We start from the raw sequence: 18,486 nt of genomic DNA on the forward strand, positions 1-18,486 counted from the left end.
CCACAGGAAAGATTTTACGGAACAGTTGGGTTTTGAAATATCCAATATAGTTGAGAAATGTTCTGGGCGGAGAAATAGCTTCAGCAGGCCTGTGTAACACGTTCTGAGGATGCCTGTAGGGGCAGCCCCGAGGCGGTGCTGGGGAAGAAGGGAAGTCTGCTGTGGCCAGACTAAAGGGACTCAAAACCAGGTCAGGTTGTTTGTTATGAAGGAATTAAGGAAACATCATGATTTATGGGACAGTGGGATAAATGTGGATGACATTTTTATGATGTTCATCTCATGCTTCATTCTAATTTCCTGTACTCGCTGTCAATGAGAATGCAGAAAGAAGCATTTTCTAAGGAGAGCTTTCAATTTGCTGACGAGATGAACATGGGTGCATGAGGGAAGGACTCAGGTCTTGCTCACAGGGCGGGCAGGAACGTACTCAACCTGCAGGGAAGGGGCTGCATGGATTCTTGGGGGAAGCAGGAATCTGGAAGGGGAACAGTGGGGCCTGGTGGTTCCACTCCACACAGTGCAGTCCACAGACTAACTCCTGGGGACTGTAAAGGAGCTGGCACAGAGGAGAGCAGGGAAACCTTCCAGAAATCTAGACAATTACAGGAGTTTCTATTGCCATTCCTGTTGACTCCTATTTCTTTTTTTTTTTTTTTAAGATTTATTTATTTATACAAGGACTGGGGAATAGGCCAGAGGCGTGGAAGGGTGAGAGAATTCACCAGAGACAGAGTGGGGAGCAGAACAGGCAGACAACCAAAAACACTGCTGAGGAGAGCAGCGGGCGAGACAGGAGAGGTCTGCTGTGCCATGTGGTTATCCCCCTGGCCAGCCAGGGAATTGAACCCATGCTGCAGAGGCTGCAGACAGCTCCACACTGATGTGCTCAACCCGCTGTGCCACCGTGGAGGCGCAGGCTCCTATTTCTTTTTTTTTAAATAATATTTACCCCCCCAACCCCCTCAGGTGTAGTCCCCATAGAGTTTCCTTCCCCAATGCACCCGTGCACCATCACCTCAGTCCACTGTGCTCCTCCCTCCCTCCCTCTGATCCCTCTCCCTCCGCCTCCCCTGCAGCATGTCTCTGATTTATAATTGTCCGTTTTTGCTTTGTTGTGTTTTGTACTGTTATTATGTTTTTTTACACTGAAGTCTTATTTGGCTCCTATTTCTTAATGGAGGTCAAAACCACAGACCAAACAACTCAGTCACGCAGCTTAACGAGGGTTTCAGGAGGGCCTCTCAGATACACAAGCAGGACAGTTCTTAGCCAAAGAAACTTTCAAGGTAACGATGAGTGATTATTATTGTTGAACTGTCTAAATTCAGTGTGCTGATTGAAGTTATCAGAAGGCCTATTCTTTGAAGCTAGGTAAACCTGAATTTGAATGTCCGGTTTGTTACTGAGTAACTGAGTGACCTTGGGTAAGTTATTCAACCTCTCCGAACTTGAGTTGCCGCATCTGTGAAAAGCAGACAACACCTTCCATGCAAAGCTGTGGATGGCAGAGAGAGATGCTTCCCTGCGAAGCACCTGGCACACAACTGATGTTTGTTTATTTCCCATTCTGGGTGAAATCAGTGCCAGATAAAAGGGAAATTACTAATAATCAAACATCCTGTAGCCTTCCAGATGCAACTTCCTTTATTAAAAGAATTTTACAGGAACTGCTAATAGCAAAATAGACTCATTTCCTTTTTTTTTTCTATTTTTTTGTAGTTACTTAATAAAATGGATACAAAGGAAGAGAAATGCCAGGTATATACTCTTAGAAGGCAGAAAGAGAACCACTCAGATAACTCAGTAATAAAAAGGAAAATAACTCCATTTTTCAGGCGGGCAAAAGATCTAGGTAAATATGTCTCCAAAGAAGATAGCTAATAGCCAACAAGCACATAAAAATATGTTCTGCATCATTTGTCATTAGGAAAATGCTTATCAAAACTCAATGTGGGCCTCCCCGGTGGCGCAGCGGGTTGAGTGCTGTGCTGTGAAGCTGTCCACAGCTTCTGCAGCACAGGTTCAATTCCCGGCCGGCCAGGGAGAAACCCACATGGCATGACAGACTTCTCCTGCCTCACCCACTGCTCCCCTCAGCAGTGTCTTCAGTTCATCTGCCTGTTCTGCTCCCTGCTCTCTGGTGAATTCTCTCACCCTCCCACACATCTGAACTGTATCCCCATTCTTGTATAAATAAATAAATCATAAAAACACTCAATGTGGTACTTCACACTCACCGAGATGGTTATAATCGAAGAGGTAATGTGTTGACTAGGACATGGAGAAATTGGAATTCTCATACATGACCACTGGGAATATAAAATGGAATAGCTGCTTTGGAAACCCATTCAGCAGTTCCTCAAAATGTTAAACATAGAGTTAAAACAGGATATAGCAATTCCACACTTAGGTATACACCCCAAAGAGTTGAAAGCATGTGCTTGCACAAGACCTTATACACTAATATCCACAGCAGCATTATTCATAACAGCTAAAACCTAAAAAAAACCCCACATTCATCAACCAAACAACAGGTAAATAAAATGTGGTCTATGCATATACTGGAATATTATTCAGTCATAAAAAGGAGCACGGTACTGATGACATACTGTGTGTGGCATGGATGAACTTAAAAACTCAGTAGGACGTGCAAGTAGCCAGACACTAGAGCTATTATACTGTAAAACACTACTATGTGAGATGTCCAGAATAAGCAAATCTCCACAGACAGAAAATGCACTTGTGGTTGCCTAGGACTGGAGACTTGAGGAGAGGGGAAACAGGGATAGATTGCTAATGGGAATGAGCTTTCTTTGGGGGATCATCAAAATGTTCTAAAATTGCTTGTGGCGATAGTTACAGAACTTTGAATATATTTAAAAGTTTGATGGAAAAATTTATATCAAGGATCTGTAGTCACATGAATTGTCTCTCAAAGTTGTAAAGAACAACAGAAGAATGACAGATGGCCAGATTGCAGCCGAACCACCTGAGCCATATGACAGAGTTGATGACAGAGCACCGGCTCAGACTGCAGGCTGGGGAAGGCCTCTGGATAAGCTCTCTAACTGGGGGTGTGGGGGTGGGCAGAGGGGGGTTGCTCCATGATCTTTCTCAGTCAGTCAGCGTTAGTCTCTTCTTGGGTAGGGAAGAGCCATTGACACCTAACTGCCCTACTTTGTGGCTTTTTACAAAAGATCAGCACCTCAAAAGTGAGCTAGCCTTGACCCCAACCTTTAAGAGCATCAACAGGAATTGACAGGATTTGCATTTAAGTCTCAAACTAGGCCCCCTCTCAGCGAAGATCAGCATTTCCACAGCATCTCCTTGGAGACATATACACACTTATGTACATGTTATCCTGGAGCATCAATTACATAAAGGGTAGAAAGCCCCCAAATGACTGGATTCCAATTTTCGGCCACCAAAGGTTGACATTTCTCAGCATCTGAGTTTTGTATTGTAAGACCTAGCCTGGCTGTAAGAGAATCCCGAATACTTAAAAAGAAAAAAAACAAAAACAAAAAAAAAAAACACAAGAGCATGTACTAGTCATAGTAGAGGACCGGGGCATTGCTGTGCTAAAAATGAAATTGAAAGCGAATCAGTACTCACTTCCACGCTTGGGCCATTGTTCATGCTGATGCAGCCTGGGAGATCCATTCCTGGGTAGGGGCCACCAGTAGGTCGTGCGGAGCTGGCAACAGAGAGTAAGACTACTGACTCCAGCGGGGAAGGCTGTGCATTTCAGCAGACACCCAATGTAACATGGTTCCCCTTTCCTGCCCCAGTTTTACCAAATTTCTGAAAGAGCAAGCCAACCTCCATGAGAGATTACAGACCATAGAGAACCTAGCGCAAAAGGAAAAAGAATTTGCAATTCAAAGTATTAACTTCCTCACCCTTTTTATAGAGAGGAAATTTCACTGGGGGTGGAGAGCTATGCACAAACTCCACTGACATTTCTGAACTTTTCCCAGGGGAGGTCAGTCACTTAGAAAAGCGAGTGAGCACAGATAAGCTGCAGAAAGGAAGGTGGGGGCCAGGGTGGGCTCCCAGAGGCTGCGACTCTTATGTAAAGGACTAGAAACACGATGGAAACCCATCTATGTTCACTTAGCAGAATTCAGGACATTCCTAAAAACTAGGCAGCATTTTAGGTGGGTTCATTTGTCTTTTACATTTTTTAATTTTTTTATTTATGCATGTAAGAGCTGGGGTGCAGACTAGAGGTGCAGGGGCTAAAAAGATTCATCAGAGACAGAGTGGGGAGCAGAACAGGAAGATCTGAAATACACTGCTGATGGGGGTAGCAGGAAGACAGGCAAGGTCTGCTGTGCCATGTGGGTAGCTCCCTGGGTGGGGATTGAACTCAAGTCGCAGTAGCTGGCGACAGCTTGCTAGGCCTGAGACTTAACCCACACACCACCAGGGAGGTCCCTGTCTTTTACACTTTAGGATGGGTATTATGACATTCACAGAAGCAAGAAAACAGTCCTTTAAGGAAACTAAAGACATGTCTTTGTTTCAAAATAGTCCATTTTTGGAAAGACAGAAAAGCTCCACATTTTCAGAACCTGAAAATCTAACTGATGAAAAGGAAGAGGCTGCCCATGAAGAATAAGAAAGTTTTGTCCTTCTAACTTACTTGTGTCTTCTTGTCACATCCAAAGCACCAACCTTTATTTCTCCATCTGTGGGCCCTTCACTTGAAACATGGGTGTGGCAGGATGTGCCAGGGGAAGGGGTCAGACCCAGTCTTGGAATTGCTGTCAGACTCTCCAGGTACAAGGCACCTATGATAGAACAGAGAAGAATGAAAGATTTATTTCTAATTCAAACCATATACATTTCTTTCCCTCTTCAGAGATGAGGCCCCTGAAAAAAGCAAGCCAACTCCATTCTATTAGCATTTTATTATAAACTTTCCTTGATGCCTAGGTGCATGGGATGGAAATGAGAAAATATTTTTTTAAAAAATGGCAGAAGGGGCTGTGAGGTGGGGATCAGGGTGCTGAAACCCCTTCCCACTGAGCAACTCCAGGGGTAGAGAGCTTTGCAAGGGTGGAACATTGAGTCTGCAAGTTGCCTGTTTTTGCAAATAAAGTTTTATGGGCACACAGCCTGGCCCATCTTCTGAGTCTTCAATGGCTGCCTTTTCCTGCAACAGCAAAGTTGAGCAGCTGTCACAGCAACCATATGGCCAGCAAAACATGAATTCTTGACTACTTGGACCTTAACAGAAATTGTTTGGGTCCTCCTAACAGAGAAAATATCAGCCATTGTGATTAAAACCCATCAAAGACTAGAGCAGGAAGCAGGAGCAGAAAATGACCCACCATTTTATAGAGGGAACCTGCCTTGTGAGGTGTTTTTCTGAGTTTAGGAAGCAGGACCTTTTAACAGAAAAAACAAAGGCCTTGGACTCCATTATGATTTTCCCTTCAAATCCTGCTGCTGCCACATACCAGTTGTGTGATGGTGGAGAAATCACTTAACACCTCTAGGCCTTGGTTAGCTCACATACATGGTGACCTATGACCTCAGGCAAATACTAACTCACTCGCTGTTCCTCTCTTTAAAATGGAATCATGCTAGCATGTACCAAAGAGGGATATGCAGAGGATTCAATGAGTTAATGGTGATGTTAAAAGCCTAGCATCCAGGCAAAACTTTTTAAGTGTTGTTGCCCTTGTCATCTTATTATCACAATCATCATCTCTCGGAAGGCCTCACCCATTCTTGGACACCCTGGTTGGGTTGGTGGTATTCCTTTCTCAGGATGAAATGATTCACAGGTCACTCTATCTTCCTTTTACTCCTTCCTAAATTCACTTTATTAATCATTCCACTTTGTTTTCCCTGTTTCAGAACCAGCCTTCATGTTTGCTTTCAGTCCCATGCAGGTTGTGACAAGCTGTTCCTGCTTGGAGCCTTTCTTAAGACAGTGCTCCTCCTCCTCGGCCTGACACTGAGTGACCTGTGTGACACTCTGACCTACTCCCTGCACCAGACCTGCATGTGACTGTCTCCAGGCACAATGACGTGTGAGCTTGCCTCTTCTGCACACTCTCCAGGCCTCTGTGCTCTTGCTTGGGGTTTTCCCCTTCATGTCATACTTCCCAATTGGAATACGTTTTCCATACCTTGTGTTTTCCACATGCAACCCATCTTTCAAGGCCTGGTTAACTCTCATTTCCTCTATGGAGTCTTCCCTGAGCCCAGGTCTTATCTCCCCAATAATCTGTGGGCTGTTTCAGGATTTATTCTCTACTATAACAACATGGTGGTTTGCACAGAATAAGCACTCAAATAAAAACTGACAGGACTAAATTCAGGGATAAAGATCCATGTACTCAAAAATACTTCCAGTTTAAATGTAATTGTGATTAGTTATTTTCCATGTCAACAAGACCCCTCCCAACCCCAGCTGTGCCTGATCAGGGAGGAGAGGGTCTACCCACACTCGCCCAGCAGAGATGTGTACATCCGGGGTGTCCGATGGATTCTTGCTTCTTACCACTGTGTTTTTTAAATAGCAATACTACTTCTGAACAGAAAATCAAGTAGTATTAACTATCTAAAACAGCATAACATGTATATGTATATATATATGTATATATATATGTATATGTATATATATGTCATAGTCTATTCACTATCTCTCAAGGTACAGAGAATATCAGCAGTCTCGGATTACGCCGTAAGAAAGTCAGAAAGAAAATGACACTGAATAAAAAACTTTCATAATTCTTAAAAATCACAGTTCAGTAATTTAACAGTATAATGTCACCAGTTCCCAATAAATTGACACCTTTATATTAACACAGAATTTAAGGGAAGAAGGGTGAAGAGCAGTTTAACTCTAATTCTTCATGATACTATAATAAAAAATTTTTAGATACTACTACTTTGTAGGGTCTATCAGGATAATGCATTTGGGTGTGACAAAAACTAGCTACTCATTGCTTCATCGGATACTCAAACAAAAGGAGTATAGTTTAGATTTCTAAGAGTATTAATTGATACTGAAGTGAACTACCTATTTTGGCATAGTAGTTGACTCATAATTGTCATTTAAATAGTTTCAAAGAGTTTAAACTTAAACCAATTGTTCTCAAAGACATTGTTGAATTACATTTGTGCAGGATAAGGGGTGACAGTAAGGAAATCCCTCACCCAAACTGTTGTTATGAGAAAATGGTGAAGAATGATCCAAGACAGATGAGGAAAAGGTGGATGAGACCAAGCCCTCTGGAGTTAAGAGAAGACATGAAGCTGCCCCAGGATGGTAAAACCAGCCATTTCCTTATCTTGTATTTTACTTCAAGGCATGGGTTTCCAACTATAAACCTCTCATTGCATTTTCCCATCACTGATTCTAGGAATGAAACCCAAGGCCAGGAAACAAGAAAAGGAATGGTTTTGCCACTGAAATCTTTAGACAGAGGCCAAAGAAGCTCGTGGGAGTCCTGACTCAGAGCAGTGAAAATGGTATCTGTGAAACTTTCAAAACAGTATAACTGTGGCCTTGGTCCAAGAAACAGATACAAACCTATCACAGTTATATTATAATCGACAGTTTTATTGGTCATCTTGAGTGGATTAAAGCATAATGAGACGTGGAGGTTTTCCCAGCTCAATGTATTCCAGGGGGCTGTTCAGTCACTCTGCCGAGCTCCATATCCCACGGGGATAACTTTTTTTTCCTGCTTACACAGATGTGCCTACATTATGCCTTAGAAACAGATACATGCAAATATCACTCGCTCCTCCTCCAGCCCTTTCCTGCAGGGGCTTGCTGTTGCTTATGTTCTTTCTTTATGAACAAAGAGTTTCACTAAGTGTCACAAAGAAAAAAAAATTACATTAAACCTTACCCTGGGAATCTTGAGATAACTGACAGGAAGAAGCTGAAAGTTTAATTCAGACAGGAGAAAAAAGAGACAGCAGCCATCAAAACCCATCCAAGAAGATGCATTCAACACTATGAGAAAGGAGGTGAAAAAATGGCCCTTTGCTCATAGACACAGTAAATTCTGCAATGCTGCCTCTTTGAATGGTGCTATTAGGAGCCTCTCCAGCATGGGTTCTCCACCTTTTGTTTTGCTAAATATGTTCAGCACCTAAGAGATGCCCACCAGAGCATTTTCTTCTAAGCTAATTGTTCCATTTTTTATGATTAAAAATATTCTATATTCTAAATTATGATTCTAAATTTCTATATTCTATGATTCTAAATTATGATTCTATATTCTAAATATTTTATGATTAAAAATATTCTATATTCGGGCCTCCCCGGTGGCGCAGCGGTTGAGCGCTGGGTTGCGAAGCTGCGCGCGGCCTCTGCGGCGCCGGTTCGATCCCCGGCTGCTCCCCGGCCACCGGAGGAGGGTCCCACATGGCGCGCAGACCTCTCCTGCCGCCCGCTGCTCCCCTCAGCAGTGTACTTCGGTCCTTCTGCCTGCTCTGCTCCCCGCTCTGGCTCTGGTGAATTCTCTCGCCCTCCCGCGCTTCTGACTGTACCCAGTGCATGTATAAACAAAACAAACAAAGAAACCAGCAAACAAATAAATAAAGCATGCCTCTATTAAAAAAAAAAAAAAATATTCTATATTCTAAATTAGCTCAGAGCCTAACAGCGATGGACATCGCCCCAGAGTAAATGCACTAGCACAGAGGGTTTTGTCTGTTTTGCTTCTTTGTTTTATTTTATTTTATTTTATCTTAAAGAGCAAGCCAGGGAGTCCTCCTTTAATTAACTTCTATAAAGGGAATTTATGACCAGCTTCACGTAATAAACTGGAACTCTCCTTTTCCTTAATTGATCTCATAAACTTTTTACAGTTTGCAGTTTGGGTCCTGACTGGTAAACATGGAAGGGCAGGGGAGGAAAGCCAGCTGAACGGGATCAGCCTGGCACACATAGAATCAACCTTGAGAGATTCAAGCAGATTGTCTCCTTGAAGACATGAACCCTACAATTATCCTATCTTAAAAAGACACAACGTTTAAATTTAAATTGGACTATAAATGTTAAATTTAAGTTTAAATGTTTAAAAATTCTGTTTTAGCAGCATTAAGAAATGAAGCCCTGGACCTCCCCTGGTGGTGCAGCAGTTGAGCGCTGGGCTGAGAGGCTTTCCACAGCCTCTGCAGCGCTGGTTAGATCCCCGGCCACTGGTGAGGGTCCCACATGGTGCGCAGACCTCTCCTGCTGCCCGCTGCTCCCCTCAGCAGTGTACTTCGTCAATCTGCCTGTTCTGCTCCCCGCTCTGGCTCTGGTGAATTCTCTCACCCTCCCGTGCTTCTGACTGTACCCAGTGCTTGTATAAAGAAATGAAACCCTGTCCTCCTTTTGACCTACATCTAAGAGACAGTCCCTCTAAACTCTTCCCATGAGGGAGTTACGAGCCCTGCATTCCCAGAACCCCACCAGCTTGGGAACGACCTTGAGGACACTGATGTGGAGGGGACTGAATGGATAATGGGTTAGTCATGGAGCTGAGACCAGACTCGCAGGACAGTGATCAATTCACTACACATTCTCTGAAATTGAAATGAACTGCCTTTCTCCTCTTTTGCAACCTGCTTCCCAGCAACTTCCAAACACACATCTCTGGGATAATGGCAATGGGAAAGGACATCGATGAAACTCTGAAGTTACATAATAACATAGAACATTTTGATGACCCATCATCTTTGAAATAGAGCCAAGAACCACAAAATAGGCCCAAATCTCTTGAACAAGCAAAACAGATGCTGGTACCCAGGCCTTTCCACATGTGGCAAATCCTCACACTTGCACTCAGACAGTGGGCTCTGAATTTAAACAGAATTTTCACAAGCTTGACTGTTTTCTCAACCCACAGATGATTAAAAACAAAATTTAAATGAGGGTTGGAAGTGCTGCTAGATGGAGGCATATTAATAGCTGCCACATTTTTTTTTTTAATCACTAACGGCCAGGAAAATTACCAGCACCTACTCTGATGTCCAAACCCATAGAAATCTGATGCTTATTTTGAAGTTCACCAGCTTATATGTCAACAGTCTGAATAAACTGAGCTGTGAAAATAAAGCTATGTGAAAAGGCGTATATAACCTAATATTTTTCCAGAAAAAAATATAAAATTTTGTTTTGTAAGAGCTTTTTTGTAAAAATGACTCATTTCTCAACTAAACTTGACCTACTGTTATAGACCAATCAGAAGAAAAAAGTACTTCTAATCTATTTAAATTTTCTTTGACTATTAATGTTTAGGCCCCTAGTAAAGTTTAAGTGTTAAAAAGTTCTCTGTGTTAACAACCTTAAGAAATGAGGTCCTGTCCTCCTTTTGACCCACATCTAAGCCAGAGTGACAAAGCTTTCTGCGTCTCTGAAGGCTGTGTGTCTCCAAACCACTTGTAATTGAATTTCCAAATTAAGCGTGTGTTTCAGAAGAAATACTGAGTTCATTTCAGACTGTCTAAATGGCCCATCTGCTTTCCCACCAGGCAATCTTGGGCTTTAGAAATAGTCCATCTCAAAACATTCAAATTGTAAACCTTATTTCAACAGCTGTGTGATGTGTAGCAACTATTTCCATATGTTTCATAAGGCAAAACAAGCTGGCTTCTAACCCTAATTTGCATTTACCTTTGCATGTATCTCTATGTATTTGGACTTGGACTTGCAAGGTCTCTAGGACCTTCAGGTTTCCCATGGAAGCAAGCACAACTGCCACTGTGTCCCCGGCTGTTGCCATCTGTGATGGAGGACGGGACTAGGTGCCTTGGATACACTGTCTTTGAAGGAAGTTGGGACAAAGCCATTTTCCAAATGACTATGCAGTGAGGCCTTCAGACAAAGGTCCCAGAATTAATTGGCTGTTGAAAATCAAAATCTTAATATTAAAGCAATAGAATTATCATCACTGGTGGTGACATTCATGAAATGATTCTACAAAAATGTGCGTTAGAATTAAAAGGTTGATGGGGGAAGGGTAAGAACAAAGAGAAGGAAGCACAGCAGTCTACAGTGGTAGAATATGGGTGAGTTGGTGGAGGGTGCACTACTAGGGGTAATATGTGATGGGGGAATCCCAATATTACCTCAGTTGAAAAAAAAATTCTACATAAAATTTTCAAAAAATTTTTAGTTTCATGAAAGTTACAGGACTGGAATAAAATAATTCGTAATATATGTATCTGTTGAAGGACATGTATGCAAAATATGTGAACAAATCCAGCAAAGGGCCTCCCCGGTGGCGCAGTGGGTTGAGCACAGCGTGTTGAATGCAGTGCTGTGAAGCTGTCCACAGCCTCTGCAGCGTGGGTTCAATTCCCAGCTCTTCAGGGAGAAACCCACATGGCGCGGCAGACCTCTCCTGTCTCACCCGCTGCTCCCTCAGCAGTGTATTTCGGTCCAACTGCCTGTTCTGCTCCCCTCTCTGACTCTGGTGAATTCTCTCATCCTCTCGTGCCTCTGGCCTGTACCCCAGTTCTTGTATAAAAATAAATCAATCTTAAAAAAAAAAGCAATCATAAAAAAACTAGCAACAACAAATGTTGGTGAGGGTGTGGAGAAAAAGGAACTCTTCTGCACTGTTGGTGGGAGTGCAAACTGGTCCAACCACTATGGAGAGCTGTGTGGAGATTTCTGGACCTACTAAACATAGAGCTTCCATATGATCCAGCAATTCCACTCCTAGGTATTTACCCAAAGGACACAGAAACATCAATTCCAAACATCAATTCCAAAGAACACCTGCACCCCTATGTTTATAGCAGCACTGTTTACAATAGCTAAGCTTTGGAAACAGCCCAAATGCCCAAAAATAGATGACTGGATCAAGAAGATGTGGTACATATATACCATGGAATATTACTCAGCATTCAAAAAAGATAAACACATGCAATTTGCAGCAACATGGATGGCGCTGGAAGGGATCATGCTCAGTGAAATAAGCCAGAAAGAAAAAGAAAAATACCGGATGGTCTCACTCATAGCAGGAATCTAGAAAACTTAAATAAGGGACCAGGAAAATGAATATCTATAAGAAAGTGAAAATCAAAATCAACAAACAACTATGAACCAGAGACACTCTATGGGGGGTAGAGGACGGGAGGGGAGGGACTGGGGTCAAAATAAGGGGGTTGCAATTGTATGGGGAATATAAAAATAAAATTTATTATATAAAAAAAAAGTTAACTAACAACTTAAAATTAAAAAAAAAAAAGCAATCCAACAAGTCAATGACAAAAGTACAAGTAACCTATCTTGAAAATGGGCACGGTGAAAATCTAGAAAGCCCAGCCAGCAGGACAAATGAAAATCATATTAAATTCATTTACACAGTGAATAAAGTCATCTACAGGATGGAAACAGACACCAGCGGAACAGGCTGTGCCCTTATGACCAAGCCCTGGCTACCATTCTGTATGTTATGTTTTTATTAGTGAACAAAGGCACACCACATTTTATGGGAAGAGAATGCTGAGGCTCAGCATGAGTTCATGAGAACACAGGTTTCACACCTAACCCCATGCTCTTTTTTTAAAAGATTTATTTATGCATATAAGAGCTGGGGTACAGGTCAGAGATTCAGGGGGTGAGAGGATTCACCAGAGACAGAGTGGGGAACAGAACAGGCAGATTGACCAAAATACACTACTGAGGGAGCAGCGGGAGAGACAGGAGAGGTCTGCCGTGCCATGTGGGTTGCTCCCTGGCCGCCCGGGGATCAAACTCTTGCTGCAGAGGCTGTTGATTCCTTCATAGTGAGGTTCTTAACCCCTTGCGCCACCAGGGAGGCCCAACCCCACGCTCTCATTACATTCTACATTGGCCTTCTGGACTACTTTATCCATACCTGCATTGCTCATTTGAGGAAACACAGATTCCTATGCCGGCGGAGCTGTCGGGCAGGCTGCCTTGGCTTGGCTTTTCTCTGGGGTCCTCCTTACCCCAATACCTTCTACCTCTATGTGTCTCAGTCACTTGCATCCTTCTCCTTGGTCATTTCCCACATGCATCCTGATGCTCAGGAGGTGCAGCGCTCATCCTGCATCCATTCTCCAAGCCTTGGGCTGTGGTCCCTGCACACTGCCTGCCCTCCCTCCATGTATGAACAGCAGCCAGAAGAGAGTTTCCACCAAGCTCATCTAGCGAAAGTCTTTTCTAAACTGTGAAGTTCATATCCAGATACTATGTGCAAATGTTCTCAGTAATTACAATCTGCAGACTTCTCAGGAACTTTCCCTAAGGAAACACAGGTGGTTCCCAAAGATAATTCATTACTTATCTAAATGAAGATTTCAAGTGAGAGCCAAAAGAGGGTGAATACTAAAGGGCACTTTGGATTAATCAATTAGTCTATGATTCCTGTACGTTACATTCACCCAACATGTTTGAATGCATGCCTTGTTTTAGCAGCTTTGTTTGCTTTTGAAATCAAACATCTATTTATCTATGTAATTTTGTCTTTTAAAACAAGATACTTAGATACCTATAAAGGCAAAAAGACAAAGGAGAAAATATCCAAGTATCTATTCACGAAATTTAGCAGTTTTCTACTGGTCCAGGTCATGGAGGCCAGTGTGTGTGAGAATTCTCTCATAGATCAGTCCAGTCCCAGTAGCACTGGGACACTTGAATACTATTATTTATTCAACTTCAAATTCACGGTTTCTAATCAGATGCCATTAACAGCATCCTAATTCAGTTTGTGGACACTGTCAGTGAAGAGACCATTTGGGAAGAATAGCTGCATCCCCAATTTGTAATGAGAGGCAGCAGAAAACAATCAATTCATTTAATGGATATATTAAGCTAACCAGAAAGATTCATGAGAAACAAAGGAACATAAATATTTTTATTTTCTGACTCAGAATTCAAATGCCTGATTCAGAATCCCAGCAGCATGTGGTGGCAGCAGTGGTGAGCATGTGTGAGGGTGTGTTTCTGTGATAACTGTCCTACCTCATTGCCATTTGTTCAGAGTCTAATCTGGCAAATCTATTATCTAGAACATTTGAAAACACATGCTGAAAACTTCCCTTCCCCCAAAATGTGATTTTTCCAAGGAATTATTAGAAAGATCATAAGCAAATGGCCCAACAAGCAAAATCATGATATGCAGGCTTTCTTTGGGTCGCAAAAGATGCAAACAGCTAGTGGATTTATTAAGCAAGGAACTAAAGACAGAAAGGAGGCATTTGCTCCATAGGTGCAGATAGAAGAAAATAGATGCACTCAGCCCAGGACAGCTCTCATATTCTGTTTTTATAATATTTGGACCACTATTCCCCTAATAATAAATTGGGACAAGAATAACAAGCTCATAACATGAGAGGCATGTACATTTTGAGATAAATTACAAAAGCAGGCTCTTTAAAGGAGTTATTACAAGGAAATCAAGGAGGGGGAGATATATTCTTATGTGTTATAAAATTGATAAAACCAAAAGATGAATCTGACTGGACCAAAAGATTAGTTCTCTAAGCACAGTGACTAAAGCAAACATGCTTTAACCCAAATTCAAAATGCCTTATTATTCATGTGTCAACATCACAAAGGAACCATCTCCGAAGCCCTCCGAACAATCATAAAACAACAACAGATTATGTAATATAAAGCATGCCTCACATTGCCTGACAGGTACTTAGAATTACTGAAACTACAGAGTTCTACAAGGTTTAAAAAAAGTAATAAAATGTTGAATAACCACTGCTATTTTAAAACGAGTCTATTCTTTTAAACTCCTAGGCAGCTCTCTAAGCTAGCAGTAGCAAGGTTATAAAAAATCCCAAACAAACACGAGCCTGAACATTTCCACGTCTAGCTTACCTAAAGTTTATATTGCACTGTTTGATAACCAAGGGAGTAACTTTCTATAAAAGGAGTATATGTACTGCTGGAACTAGAAGTTGGCTGAACAAATGCCTTTATGTGATACATGGTTAAATAAACTTAATTCCTACTGAACTATGTTTCTAGAATAAAGTAAGTTTACAAATAACCTGACATACAATTTGACAATTGTCTTCTCACCTAAATGCTTATTCATTTTTAGGTAACACAAAAAATGACATTCTAATTTTTAAAGCAAAATGTATATGCCAAGAACACATTAAAACTTAAAAAACCTAAAGAATATTCACACATTTAATAATTGATACACGTGGCATTCACAAGTATTTTGCCAACCCTAAATCCTCTACTCAAAAATAGAGAGGCCTACCTCTCTATTAATAAAAACCAAATTAAAAACTAGCTTAAAAATCAGGGAACATTAGGTAAACAGTCTGCAAGTTCAAAACACCTCATGCATAGAAGATTGTTTTTCCTTACTTTACTTTTACTTTTCCTTCCTTTATTTTTACAGACATTAAGAAGTTAGTACTGTTATTTTAAGGAAATAACAAACACAGACAAATTCAGGTGGTAATAAGCAAATCAAAAGGCAAAGTTAATGGTTAAATTCATCTCCCCAGCCACTAGGCAAATCTCTGAGAAAATCCATAGTGCTGCTTCAGGAAACATTTCCCTGTCATGAATTCAGAATTAATACTGAAGCAGCTGGCATCCAGGAAAGCGGCTGTAGCCCCTTCACCCCACCTCTGAGTGGACAGGACTGGGACATAACAAGCATCTAATACTCACTTTGCAGCTTTCTCGGCGTCTGTTCAAGTGTTTGGCAAGTGCTCGCTAACTCAGTATTTATAGTCTGGAGAGTCCGTTGTTCTGAAATTGCTTCCTCTAATTTATGCAGCCAAGACCTGGCTTTTTCTCCAGCGGGGTGGTCTGCCTCATCCTGCTCCTTCACCTAGACACGTAGAGTTAACACCGGATTTTAGCAGTGTGGTGGGCGAAAGCTACGGAGGGCTTCCTATTACTATGCTCACAAAACTGAAAATGTGCTTTTCTTCTCAGAGAAGTGATAAGCTTCCACCTAACTTCTGCAGTTCTGTGTTTGCCTGGGCTCTGGATGCCTGAGCTATTTCTACAGCGCTGAACGTCCCGATATGTCAAGTTGCCTCTTTCTGCAAAGTCGCCTGTTTCATCAGCAGGTTGTTGACACCGCCTCTTTTACAACTCCCCCTTCACTTCCTCCGCTCTCTGCTGGGCGAGAGGGACTGAACTTCGCAGTTCCTCTTTGTTTTTTTTTTTTTTTTTTTCTTCTGTTCCTCCTCCATTTTTACTTTGTGGTTATAAGGACATCTGAGGAGACTTCCCCTGAATACCCTATTGTCAAAGGCCATCCTACCTGCCCCTCTGATTCCTCTGGCCTTTGGTGGACTTCCTGGACCTTCTTCCTGAGAATGGCTTCCTGGTCAACAGCATCTTCTTGCAGTTGTTTAATGGTTTCTAGTAGTTTCTGCCTAGAGTTAAAAAAAAAAAAAAGGTCAAACCACAAGCTGTCAGTGACATTTCAACTAAGAGTCACCCTGTGACAATTTCAGACTTCACACATATCCTCAGAGATCACAGGGAAGAATGAAAGTATTTACAGACATATACATACTTCACGGATAGTTTTAATTTAAGCCATCACATTGATCACTTAGCCTGATACCCTCACTTTCCAGATAAGGACATCTAGCTTCCTATTTTACACTGGAATATTCCATTTCCCACAAGCTACATTCACAGTACTTAGCAACGGTCGCCAATTGCTTAGCTGATGGAGCGACAGTTAGGTCATGGTGACAGGTGCAATATTTAGCTAGCTTTTATAGAAAAAGGAGAAAGTGAAAGAAAAAAGTAACTGTTCCTGGTGTGAGCTTCTCCTATAGGGCTGTCAATCACAGACACAAAGAAGGTAGGAGCACAGGGAGGACTGGTCCCCAGCACAGATAAAAGCCAGTCCTGGTTCTGCCAGGCTGCCCTCTTTTTTCTGAAGACTTTCCTCTCCTTTTCTTCTTCACCCCAAATCTGAGTGTTACATCACTCCTCTGCTGGATCCAGCCCTAGTCCCCAAAATATATAAAAATTCATCTGTTCTGTTTGTAAATACACCAATCACTGCCTGGGAGCAACTTGACCTGAATAAGGATGTGAATTCAAAGTGAGGATAAACTTTGGGAGTTTCAAAGTAGGAGGGAAGAGTCAGCTTAACACTTCTTGAGTGCTTCTCCTAATGCACAGTCACACTCTATGTCAGCATCCATCCAGCCCTGACTACATGAAGGCCCGCGTGAGGGAACAGGATTGTCTCATGGAATGCTTTATTGTAAACAAATGCTAAACACGAATAAAAATGACCTAGAAGCATGTTCTACTAAACATTCCTCAGCAGCTTATCATTGATTTTATTCTTTTTAAAATTGTGTTAAGAATCTGACTGGCGCAAGGGGTTAAGATGCAACCTACGAAGCTGTCTGCAACCACTGCAGCACGAGTTCAACCCCCATCCAGGGAGCTACCCACAAGGCGCAGCAGACCTCTCCTGTCTTGCCTGCTGCTCCCCTCAGCAATGTATTTCAGTCAATCCGCCTGTTGTTTCCCACTCTGTCTCTGGTGAATCCTCTCACCCCCCCAAGACCTCTGGTCTGTACCCCAGCTCTTTATGCATAAATAAATCTTTAAAAAAAAAGAATCTGACTGTAGAATTGAGGCTACCAGATGGAAAAGGTGGGAGACTGGGCAGCAAAGGGGGCCCAACGGACTACGGTGAAAGACTTTTGGGACCTTGGTAGGTGTGATGTGACAAATACATCTGAAGAGGTGTGAACCTAGATCCCGAAATTATATACAGTATTGTAAGTCAATGTTCCTGTAATAAAAATATTAAAATATTAAAAAATCATGGTAAAAACATTGAATATGAGATCTCCCCTCTTACATTTTTAAGTGTATAACACAATATTGTTCATTATATGCAGAGGCTGTACAGATTTCTAAAATTTATTCACCTGGCACAAGTGAAACCTTGCATCTATTCAATAATAACTCCCCATTTCCCTGTCCCCTAGACTGGAAATCACCATTCTAATCTTTGCTTTTCTGAGCTGAGTGTTTTAGTTACCTCACATAAGTAAATTCACAGTACTTGTCCTACTACAACTGGTTTATTGAACACAATGTCTGCAAAATTCATTCCTGTTCCCGATGAAGCAAAATTTCCTTCTTTGAAAGGCTGAGTAATAGTCCATTTTCTTTATCTGTCCACTGATAAACATTTAGGTTGTTTCCTTGTGTTGGCCATTCTGAGTGATGCTGCAGTGAAAATGGGTGTGCAAAGGTCTCTTTGAGATTTTGCTTTCAATTGATTTGAATGTATTTCCTGAAGTGGGATCACTGGATCTTATGGTACTTCTACTTTTCACTTTTGGAGGAACCCCGATACTGCTTTCCATGGCAGTTACACCCTCTTGCATTCTCAGCAATAGTGCAACGGAGTTTCAATTTCTTGACGTCTTTGCCAATGCTCGATTTTTTTTTTAACAGCCTTGCTAACAGGTGTGCTTCATTCATCCATTGTGAATGACTCACTGTGG

General features: G+C 41.9%; 1 protein-coding gene across 1 annotated transcript in view; it reads right to left on the reverse strand.

The window, feature by feature from the left end:
* Positions 1–18,486, reverse strand: part of IRAG2 (inositol 1,4,5-triphosphate receptor associated 2) — a 94,656-nt gene that overhangs the window by 28,301 nt on the left and 47,869 nt on the right. The window contains exons 17-20 of the mRNA XM_054696364.1: positions 16,254–16,368; positions 15,650–15,812; positions 4,652–4,799; positions 3,619–3,700 (exon numbers count right to left, since the gene is read on the reverse strand). Coding sequence (XP_054552339.1) covers positions 3,619–3,700; positions 4,652–4,799; positions 15,650–15,812; positions 16,254–16,368 — 508 coding nt within the window. The remainder of the gene's footprint in view (positions 1–3,618; positions 3,701–4,651; positions 4,800–15,649; positions 15,813–16,253; positions 16,369–18,486) is intronic.

This window comes from Talpa occidentalis, unplaced genomic scaffold (assembly GCF_014898055.3).
Source record: "Talpa occidentalis isolate TD23 unplaced genomic scaffold, MPIMG_talOcc4v2.1 talOcc4.16, whole genome shotgun sequence".
NCBI classification, from domain to species: domain Eukaryota; kingdom Metazoa; phylum Chordata; class Mammalia; order Eulipotyphla; family Talpidae; genus Talpa; species Talpa occidentalis.